Source organism: Littorina saxatilis, linkage group LG2, assembly GCF_037325665.1.
Source record: "Littorina saxatilis isolate snail1 linkage group LG2, US_GU_Lsax_2.0, whole genome shotgun sequence".
Classification (NCBI taxonomy): domain Eukaryota; kingdom Metazoa; phylum Mollusca; class Gastropoda; order Littorinimorpha; family Littorinidae; genus Littorina; species Littorina saxatilis.
Genome location: NC_090246.1, coordinates 18126922 through 18138850, shown reverse-complemented (window position 1 = coordinate 18138850; position 11929 = coordinate 18126922). Strand labels below are relative to the sequence as shown.

Here is an 11929-nt window from a genome sequence, read left to right as displayed (position 1 = left end):
CAAGCAAGTTCAGCGATTTTCAGTTCTGCAAAAATGGAGTTCAATTTTACTTCATGGGCAAAGAATCTGCCCCAACCTGTGGTTGAGGTTCTGGAAAATGAGGAGTTCACAACCCTCAGTGCTTTGAAATATGCAGGAGAAAAGGACCTGGAAAGCCTCAAGTTAAAAAGAGGCCACATAGTGGAATTAAAAGCAGCAGTGGCAGACCTGCAAAAGAAGTACGGGGGAGGGCCGTTGCGTGCTGCCGACCAAGTGGGCCTTCTTGGCAACATGGCCATACAATCTACTGCTTCACTAGGTGAGACATTTTCGTACCGGCTTCTATGGCGGAGGGGGAAGAGGTGACACTCTGGGGAGGTATCCCCCTGCCACTGGATCGTCGCAAATGCAACAATAATGGCAAAACTAATGAATGCACCAGACTTCGACCACGAAGCCTACCTCGGTTATACGGAGATGGTGGGCGAGCTCGGCGCAAGATTCTCCTGGCAGTCGGTGCTCCTGTCCGACGACGAGTACAGGAAGCGCCAGGCTACCAGCGGTAGACTGGCATGGCATAGTCTCCATAAACGGACCACCCATCTCAAACATTCTTATAAACAGCTGTGTGGTTAACAAGCTGATCTCCATCTACCGACCTGTAACTACGTCTGAAAAGCTGCTACAGATGATGGTTCACCGGGGAATAAGAACACTTAGAAATTCCTCGATTCGATCATCTGACTGGGTTGTCTGAAGACAGTTTGCATGCTTTGAGAGCAGGGCCGTGTGGCCAGGGCAGTATCGGTCTTCAGCGGAAGACCAACTAAATGGTCACTTTGATGAAAAACATGCACAGGCACATTTCCTTCATCACATCAAACACTCTGACGAAATACCACCGCGGAATCATCGGGCGCGGGGAGTCAGGAAACTCCACAATGGCACTGAGACGCAAGAAAGAATACGTTGCCGTACGACGTTGAAGTGTTCGCAAAGAGGAGATAGGACACGGACATTTCCATGATGCTGAAGCATACTGTAGACAGCTACATACATTATATTTATCAAGAGACAATTGTTTTAACTCGGTAAAAACGTGTATTTGCTGCCGGGTACTGGCAGGGCATTTAAAACGGCACACTTTAGTGGATTTTAAAAGTAATTACAAGAGAACTTTAAGTAAAGAATGATTCACAAAACACGTACTAGAGAAGTCCTTGGACCTATTTTCCCATAGAAGAAGTGCCATTGTGCCAAGACCATGCTAGCATTATTTTCAAACCACTTTTACAGTCATTGTTATATTTTGAAATTTGATGAAATGCATTTTCAAATTTCTTTCCTGATTTTCTCAGTTTTGTAGTTTTGCAGCCAGTTGTTAACTTTCAGTGAGATCTTCTTTGTTCAGAAACATGATGCAGCCTTGAAATGTTGCATGGTGTTACTTTATTCTCAAATGTTACAGAAGCATTTGTCGATGTCATTTGTCCTCGATGGATTTAAAATGTAAAATTGGTCTCATTTAATCACGGGTTATTGCCAAATAAAATGTAGAAAAATCTAAGATCCTGTCACAAGCAAACCCTCCTGTACAAAATTAATTTGCTCTTTTCTAAACACAAAACTGCAATCAAATATATCCTACACCTAGGGGTTACGCAGTTTTGGGCATGTAAAGATGTCATATTTGGTGGCCATATTGGAACGTCCCCATGGCAACGGCACATCAGATTTTGCTATTATGTATTTTTCTCTGACCAGGAAGTCATACCTAATATATTCTGACCCCCAAAAAAGACCAGCTTGATTGAAAACAATTTTCTTTCCTTCTGTGACCCCCGTGAGTAAATCAATCTTGTACACGCCTTTCAAACATTTTCTGAAAAGATTGTAATGCATCCAGTTTGTGTCTCCTCTGACTCCTTTGGTTTTACTTGTTTTGTTCTTATCATTTTATTCCTTTATTTTAATTTAATTTTATCTAATTTTTGAGGAGACATTGTTGAACGCCAATTTTTGTTTGACACTAAATTTTAAAATGTTTTCCTTTAGATGTTGGAGTGTTTGTGAATGAGGATGTTGGTCCTGCGAGCTTCACACATGTACACCAACAGATATGAGTTTACGGTGAACATCAGCATACACACATACAGACAGACCAGACACACACACGTAGACACACACTTGTTGATTTTCTTTATAAATGTAGTGTATAATCCAACCTAGTTAATAAAAGGACATATTGATAATGATATTGTTAATACAATAGTGAAACTATTGGCATTGTCGTAAAATAAGGTATCATTATTACACAACAACCCAAAAGGAAACAATGCGGCAGAAACAAATTAAGGGTTGCATATGTATTAGGAAAAGTCTCAATGTCAGGCATCTTCAGGCCTGGTGGGTACCTATGCTGATTCCATACACATAACTCATCAACCACAAGAGGTACGATTCTGGGGAGAACCACACACAATGCCAGCAAAACAAGGCTTTAGGGAAGGCTATTAAGAAAATACATTTAGAATTTTATTTGAGTTCAAGCAATCCCAAAACTACTATGTGCATGTATAACCACACAAGTTAGCACCCAGGGCTGGTATTATAAAAGATTAAACAAATTGTATGCAGCGCCTATGATGGACTACATATACATTATGTATGCATTTGTTATCTAGTTTCAAGGTCAAGAGAAGTCACATAATAGAATGAGTAAAGAGCAAGAATATCCGCTGTCTAGGCCAATTGTCACAACTACAGTTTTCCAAAAGCTCAACTTTGTTTTGTCTCCTTAGAACCCACCGTATCATTGACAAATGATGCCAGTACATGTATTCCCAAATTATTTTGCAAAAGCTGGTGCTCAGTAAACTGAAAATGAGCCCTAAAAATACACTAAAAACAAAGTGGGAGCACATTTACAGTTAATCGCCCACAAAATTAAGGCCAAATAACAATGTACGGGAAAGGAAATATTGAGCTATTTTTTGTGGAGCATAAGTGTTAATGAGTCACGATTGATAACTTTTGCGAGACGCTTTTATAAATCCTAAAAAAGCCGCTAAAATGCAACTCGTATGTAAACTCTTATGTCAAATTCTTAGAGCGCTAATACATTCCTTTGTTTCTCGGATCTTATGTCAAACATATATATCTAAACTTGTTTCTTTTCCATTGAAACAAGGCTATATGCTTTCCCAAAACTTAACATCTTCAGTACTAAATAGATTTACACTTTGTATCACAGCTAAACAACTTACTAAATATACTTTCTTTCTTTATTTGGTGTTTAACGTCGTTTTCAACCATTCAAGGTTATATCGCGACGGGGAAAGATGGGATAGGGGAAAGGGGGGAGATGGGATAGAGCCACTTGTTAATTGTTTCTTGTTCACAAAAGCACTAATCAAAAAATTGCTCCAGGGGCTTGCAACGTAGTACAATATATGACCTTACTGGGAGAATGCAAGTTTCCAGTACAAAGGACTTAACATTTCTTACATACTGCTTGACTAAAATCTTTACAAACATTGACTATATTCTATACAAGAAACACTTAACAAGGGTAAAAGGAGAAACAGAACCGTTAGTCGCCTCTTACGACATGCTGGGTAGCATCGGGTAAATTCTTTCTCGTCCCAACCAATATGGGACTCCCCCTAACCCGCGGGGGGGTTACTAAATATACCAATCAATACTTGATCAATCTTATTAAGAACAACCTCCACATCACAACACTTCAAACTTTTCAACTTTATACACACAACGATAATATTCGGTCCATGCATTAATTCTTAACCCTTAGGCTGGTTGTCGCGACATATGTCGTGCTATTTTACGTATACTGTCACCTGGTTGTCACGACTTATGTCGCGCTACTGGCTCAGTCTGTTTGGTCGGTTCCGATTACCTCCCATGGATGCGAAAACCTATATGACCGTTTTTCTTTATTTTTCTCTCTGTTAATTCACCAGTGGCTATGTAACATGTTACAGAATTGCACCAGTGTAAGGGTTAAGAGCAGTATCCAACCAAACCCCTACCAAAACATTATCGAACCAAACCCCTACCAAAACATTAATTCCAAACAGTTTCTAAAACACCAAAAAGGTAGTTTATGCCTCTAAATAGAAAAACACAAAAAGGCGACAGGAATGATAGCAGGCTTTGACACAGATTACATAATTTCAAGATAAATTACCTGGCACTGACCAGTTTCCAAATTGAAATAATAAAGCACACACCTTAAAACAAAGAGAGTGTGTACAAGCAGAACAAAATGTACTGCACACACAGAGATGGAATGATAGAGAATGAGAAAGTAAACATTACAAAAAATAGGTGCTTTGTGAGCTATCTTATGTTAACAAACAATATTTGATTATTGCTTGCTCTGTTAACTTTTGTACAACACAGGGGTGCCTGAAATACGAGTATCCAAGACACGTACCCTTTCTCGTCAAAATTGGTACATTGGTTTGTGGTGAACTATGAATCTCTGTATGGTACCATTGCAATAATCACAAAAAGATCAGCCATACTATACTACTCCACTGATTTTAGCTGTAACGTGCTCACAAGTAATTAGATCTGTTCACAACACATTTGACAAAAGTTTAAACAAATATTTCTTGTTAATTCAACAAAATTATACACTGTATCTGAGACTGAAATTATCGAAAGCAAAGATTAGGAATCTCACAAAAAATATGTGTTCAGTTTGTACAATGTAAAATGATCATCTTCATAAGTACTGACAGTTTTGATTTTGTTTTTAAATTGACAGGCTGGGATTGTCCAAGTGGAAAAAAACAAAACAATGTGTACAATCGTTTGCAACTAACAAGTAAGGCAACAGGCTGACCCAGCTGCTGTTTGAACATTATTCACCATTTGTGATCCTACAAAGACAAAACATTATGACAATCAAAAATAAATTCAAGCTTGTTGTAAACACAATTATCAGACCAAACATTTGACAAAAATGAGCACAAATATGACAACTTGCTGTCTGACACATACAAGAAAATTATTGGTGTTGTGAAAGGATGAACAAGAAAATGACCAATTATCAAATTAGAATAATGTAATTTATAAGGTTATGGTGGAGGCACATCTCTTGAAGAACAAGAATGGTAATGAACCAAACTGGAACACCAAAATACAGAAGAAAAATATCCTGTGTATTTCAGGCATACAAAACATCGTAGAATTCCTGAACAAATCTTCAAAGCGAAGGTACTCTGTCTTACACTCACCAATTTATTCCAAAGCTAAATGTACTAGAAAACAAAACAACAGCACACACAAACACCAACACAACAATCACAGGCAGGGAAGTTTACCCCTATAAAAACTTGACAAGAGTAATGGTCAAGTAAAAAAAATAGTAGTCTGATGACCAAAATAGTAGCCCAGTGGTTACAAACGCCAACATTAGCAACATAAACATAATTTGAAGCACATTTGAAAATCGTAGTCTGGACTCAAATGGAGTATATTTTTCCCAAAATCCAAAAAATAGTAATAAATCACCCCAAAATAGTAAGGGTAAACAGGTCTGGACCAACCTGCCCAACACACTGACAACGTAAGTAACTATAGAAGGCACAAGACTGTACACTAGCTGAGATCTTCATACTTTGAGGCTTTATCAAACATCAGATACTGGCATTTTTACTTTTTTAACACTCGAAAAAGTCTACCATGCACGTACTGATGGTTTGAGGATGAATTTAGTAAAAGAAACAGTAAACCACTGCATCAGGGTTGCCACCATCCAGTTTGGAGTAAGTGAATAAGTCCTTACATGCTGCAGTTGAGATCAGTGTCAACACTGTAATGTGCCCACCCTTGCCTCACAAACACAGAAAGAGCACAGAGGTCTGTAATGCACTCAGGACACTCCGACAGAAGATCAAGAACATACTGTAACAGCGACTCTCAGAAATGAACAGAACGATAGCCATAAGAACATTTTTTTCCGAGTAATGTCCCTCATCCTGAGGTAGCTGCATGGTCATGATGATATTGAGTCTTAATCAGGATGGTTGCTGGAGTGAGCGATGTCCTTCTCAAGGGTTTCGTCATAATAATACTCATAATCATCAACATGCTCGTAATGGTAAGTATAATAAAAACTGTTTTCCTCATAGATCTCGGTGTACTGATGGCTGTCATGGAAATTACCTCCCCCCCTTCTCCTCACCAAGACATTCATGGGCATCCTCTGCATGCTCAGAATAATACCTAGGGTCTCTGCAATGATCCTTCGACACTATCAACATAATTCCTGAACCTTGCTTCACATCCTCACTGTTAGTAGTGCTACCAGGACCGTGTCCATAGTAGTAGTCCCTGTGGCAAATGATAGCTTTCACTGAAGCAAAGGAACCTCCTGAGTGATGAGCGAGTATTCTGGGTTTAATAGTGTTCTAGACCTATAGCTGCAGCTGCTCTTTGCTCTTCCAGAGTAGTCACTCTTGTTCCCGGACCAGATTATCTGAGGAGGGGATGTACTGAGTTGTTCAAAATCCATGAGGAGTCAACTAAGCTGAATTATGGTTTGAACCCAATGAATGGCTGAGGCCCACTCTAAGGCCTGTGCCCACTTCACGGCCCATATTGCCTACTATAATGCCTGTGCCTAGTCTGAGGCCTTCTGCCAACTTTCTGCTTGCTTTGTGGTCTTCACTTGCTGCCTGCTGACCCATCCCTGGTGGTCTCCATTACCGGGGGAAAAGGGTTGGTTACAGTGCTCGCCTGTGATCCTGCTCCCACGCAGCAACAAACCATCCAACATTAGAACACATTCAAACAAGACACATGGTCAGGTCAACATCAAAAGTAGAAAGAAAAAATCAACAATTTTGGACTAACACAGATGGTTATACATGTATTACCAACTTAGGCAATTCTAAGCAACTGTCATAGCTCACTATTCATTACGGAAAACATAAAGTACAGTATACTATACAGGTACTTCAACAAACAATCGCACTGTGTGAACTGCTAAAAACATACTCTTCAGCTACCACACCTTTCTTGGAAGGTAAAATGGAAAATGAATGGCTCATCCCAAACATCTGAACAAGACATGCCAGCAAACTTGTTAGCCAATTAACATCGTTACATGCAGTTGAAGTTAAAGATAATAAACAGCAACAGACTGTGAAAGCTATCACAACACTCATGTTGTCGCAGTTCATCCAGTCTGCTGATTTTAAATAGTCTCACTCTGCTACTTTCATGAACTGGTCACTCTCACCAAACACCATGCAAACCGGATTTAAAAAAAAAAGGGGGAAAAGATACCAGCTATAGTGGTGGGAAAAGGAAAAAGATCTGAGCTATATACTCTATCACATATAAATGTTACAACATAAAGAAAAGGGTGTGCTCTCACAATATAATCACAGGGACACGCTCGTTGGAATATGCAAACAAATGCGTTTTACAACCTACGTTAGCACAATTATTTCAAAAACAGTTGGCTGGACTTTCTCCTGAGATACTGTATAGACAAGCACAGGCACAAAAGGGAACTAATGCATGTGCAATATATATTTGTTGAAAATTCACTACCAACCCACCTTGCCTTAAAACAAATGCTACATACTTTTTTGGTAGGCGCATTTCAGCTATACTATAACTAAAATGTGCCTTTTTGGTAGGCACATTTTAGTTATACTAAATGTGCCTACCAAAAAAGTATATATCATTTGTTTTAAGGCAAGGCCACTTTCTATAACATCTCTGTATTGATGCGCTTGAATTTTCAGTCAGTGCAAACAAATTTTCCGTGAATATGAGGACAAATAAATCAAAATGTGTTATCTCTGTTCATAATTACTTTTTGTTTTTTTTAACAAATACTCTCCATTTGGCCCTTGTGATACAGTAAAGAAAACTGTTTTCGGGCAGTTTAATCTTCCAGTTTACACATATTAATACACCAAGACTCTCAGTGGCTAAATTCAGACAAAAATACCCAAAACAGTGAAAATGAAACAAATATGAAAGTGAACAAAATCCCAGCACAAACAGTGATATGCACTAAACACCAATGCATAACAAAAAGTAATCCTGCAGTAAAAGAAAGAAAGGAAAAACATCATACAACAACAATGTCAAGAACTGCAACAACAACAAAAAACAACAAAATGTTGAACACTTTCTTTCTTTCTTTATTTGGTGTTTAACGTCGTTTTCAACCATTCAAGGTTATATCGCGACGGGGAAAGGGGGGAGATGGGATAGGGGAAAGGGGGGAGATGGGATAGAGCCACTTGTTAAGTGTTTCTTGTTCACAAAAGCACTAATCAAAAAATTGCTCCAGGGGCTTGCAACGTAGTACAATATATGACCTTACTGGGAGAATGCAAGTTTCCAGTACAAAGGACTAAACATTTCTTACATACTGCTTGACTAAAATCTTTACAAACATTGACTATATTCTATACAAGAACCACTTAACAAGGGTAAAAGGAGAAACAGAATCCGTTAGTCGCCTCTTACGACATGCGGGGTGCAGAGAAATAAGGATGTGGAAAAGAAGACTTTTGGTAAGTGAAATAAAGGTGATGGATCCAGTCAGGTAGAAATAAGACAACAAGAAAAGAATTGGAAAACTGCAGGGAATAGTAGGGAGAGTTTTCTTGGAAGGAAATATAGGTGAAAGGACTGGTAAGGCAGAAATAAGACAAAAGAAGAGAAGTAAAGGGGTGGGGTAGCTCGGTTGAAACACTCCCGCCGCGTGAAGGCGACCCCATGGGAGCTGTTGAACACTGAGAAACTGTCAAAAGACGACCCAATTAACCATGCAAACCAAACACAATTACAAAAGTATCACATAATCATAAAGTAACATTCACACACACAAAGCTGACTTAAAGTCAGTACTTATCTCACCCATGGTCCCTAAATGTTACCCTCTTGCTGGATGTAGATGCACTATGAGAGAAAACATTTACCAATCATGAAAACCAAAATCAAAACATCAATCATGCAGGAGTGCATAGTCTTAGACCACTCAGTAAGACATCTCTGTTAGTTCAGAAAAACCCCACACATATACCAAAAGCTCTTCTACAACATACAGCAGATTTAATATTTGCAGAAAGCAAAGTATATCAAGATTTTTTGGGGGGCATAAGCACTACTTTCACTTCTAGTGAAAAAGTGTTACTTCATTTTATGATGTCAGTTTTAAGGCCTGCACAAAATCAGCCAAAAACTTGATACACTAATTACCTGATCATTCACACAGAAAACAACTACAAAAACTACTAACTCAGACCACTTACAAAACAAAGAGATGAATATGCACCAATGAACTCTACCAGTCTCTGTGTTTCTGTAGTAATGGTGGAACAATGGTGGAGCATTGTACAATTAAGGCACTAACAATTTACTGTGGTAAATTTGCAATATGATTCAATATACACACAGGTGCATTGCACTGTGAAAATAGTCTACTTGCTACGTTCTGGAAGCAGAAAAGTCATATGATTTTTTTTAATAGATTATATGTACAGGATTTGATTAGATATCTGGAATTATTTTCTTCCCCTCATAAAATGAATATCTGGAAAATGAAATCCACCAATGAATACTTGATGTTTGTAAATCACAAGGGAAAGCGTAATAAACATGTCTCTGCTTCAACAAGTTTTTGGCACTTTCCTCTTCAAACTCACAAATACCACATATATACCAAAACTTACATAGATACAGAATGAATGCAAACTGTTTGCATGTGTGAAGAATTATTCTACATACATGCATAAGGATATTGGAAAATTATATACTTGAACTTAAAATTGATTGTAAGACATAACACAAACGCATACAAACAGAATGGGACTAGTTTACTAGTGTACACTACATTGGGTGTGCACGTTAAAGATCCCACGATTGACAAAAGGGTCTTTCCTGGCAAAATTGCTTAGGCACAGTTAATAATTGTCTACCTATACCCGTGTGACTTGGAATAATAGGCCGTGAAAGGTAAATATGCGCCGAAATGGCTGCAATCTACTGGCCGTATAAAATTTCATCTCACACGGCATCACTGCAGAGCGCCTAGAACTGTACCCACGGAATATGCGCGATATAAGACTCATTGATTGATTGATTGATAGTTTGTTACACATTACTGTTCTGTCCAGGATAAGGTTCAGAGTACACAAATACTTATGGTTATCTTGGTCTCTTGCATATTCAAGCGCACCTATTGTATCACAAATTAATAATCAAGAAAAAAGCTTTATAAATATTTACTGTACATGAACATTAGGTGTCTCAATTAGCACTTCAATACAAGTAAATTCCACTCCTCCTTGTTGAACCAACCAACCCCCCCCCCCCCCCCCATCCCACTCAAGACAAATTATAAATTATTATTGAAGCAAAGGTGAGCAATGTGTGAAGGGGCTTGGGCTGTCTTTCACTTCAACTGATTTGAGGGATATACATGTTTTGCGCATACCTGGTACTGTGATCAATACCATTGATACATTCAATACATAAAAGTAATTTTGTGCACGTCTGCCCATTTTGAAAGAACATTTATTATTTATTACCCTATGTGACAAGTTGTTCACCCCAAATGAAAAGTGGAACAGGAAGGGGATTAATATAATTGTCTTTTTAACCTTTTTCAATTCACTTCCTGAATTTATTTTACAAACAAAGGCATTTAGATGCATACTATCCAAAAAATTAGGCTGAAACTCTCACATGAGTGTACATTATGTTAATTAAGTCAGTACATGTACAATATTATCACACAAGTGCAACATTTGGTGTTAGTGGTTTTGGCACCAATTAACAAAAATTACCGTACTGTAAAAACATAACAAAAATGACAACAAAACCGAAACAAAATCCTATCAAAGAAAATAGTACGGAATGTTGAACAAATCATGAACCAAATCAGTGTCGCGTGAAGCGATATATAAACATTTAGTCAAGCTGTCGGCATCAAAGTAACAGATTAACACCAAAAAAAAGTAATCGCCGAGACCATATTAAGATAGTCTCGACTAACCACACTTAAAACCCAAGAGTCGGGTCACGCTTGTCTCCGCGAAGCGTGCAAACGCAGTAATTACTTAACCTATTTTCTCTAATTCTGAGCATATTTTTAGAGTAAACATGATATATGTATATATTTTTGAATTCAGGAGAAATTGAGGAACACGATTCAATCATTTTTAAATCTGTGTGAAAATTCGATTTTGATGACAACTTTAATTAGCAATCTAATTAACTAATTTGTACGCTGCCAAGCTGAAATTCAATCCCATAGTCCGGACTTCTTCGAAGATTGCTTGACCAAAATTTCAATCAATTTGAATGAAAAATGAGGGCGTGACAGTGCTTCCACAACTTTCACAAAAACCCGGATATGACGTCATTAATGACATTTATCGCAAAAATGAAAAACATGTCTCGGGATATCATACCCAGGAACTCTCATGTGAAACTTCATGAAGATCAGTCTAGTAGTTTTCTCTAAATCGCTCTTCACACATGCACGCTAAATGACTAAATGTAAAAAGTAAGGAACATCGATATCAGCATGGACACCAAACAACAAAACTCAGAATTTACATTGAGAAAAAATATATCATGAACACAACAAAAAGCCATGCAAGCCAAAAATCAGACAAGAGTTTCCTCATCCTCGTCAGAGGCAAGGGGCGCTCGTTCTGACCTTGGAAAATTCTGTTCCCTCGTGCCATTGATGTGAGAAGCGTTTAAAACACTTGTGAAGCGCGAGTTCTTGATAACGAAATCTTTCATCTGGTCCCGTTGAATACCCATGAGGGAGCGCTGAAACCCAAAAGACTAATGGTGCAAAGTTTTACACATACAAACACCATAGAAGAAACAAAAATAGACAAAACAAACAAACCACACAAAAATAAAAGTGCATGTG

General features: G+C 38.2%; 2 protein-coding genes across 2 annotated transcripts in view; both read right to left on the bottom strand.

The window, feature by feature from the left end:
* Positions 1-2165: 2165 nt before the first annotated feature.
* LOC138957206 (ADAM 17-like protease) overlaps positions 2166-11929 on the bottom strand; it is a 64689-nt gene continuing 54925 nt past the window's right edge. The window contains exons 20-22 of the mRNA XM_070328363.1: positions 11705-11823; positions 8896-8937; positions 2166-6755 (exon numbers count right to left, since the gene is read on the bottom strand). Of these exons, the coding sequence (XP_070184464.1) occupies positions 6632-6755; positions 8896-8937; positions 11705-11823 (285 nt within the window). The 3' untranslated portion in view covers positions 2166-6631. The remainder of the gene's footprint in view (positions 6756-8895; positions 8938-11704; positions 11824-11929) is intronic.
* The window catches only part of LOC138957197 (ADAM 17-like protease), a 60387-nt gene continuing 60110 nt past the window's right edge, over positions 11653-11929 (bottom strand). The window contains exon 20 of the mRNA XM_070328355.1: positions 11653-11823. Within this exon, the coding sequence (XP_070184456.1) occupies positions 11653-11823 (171 nt within the window). The remainder of the gene's footprint in view (positions 11824-11929) is intronic.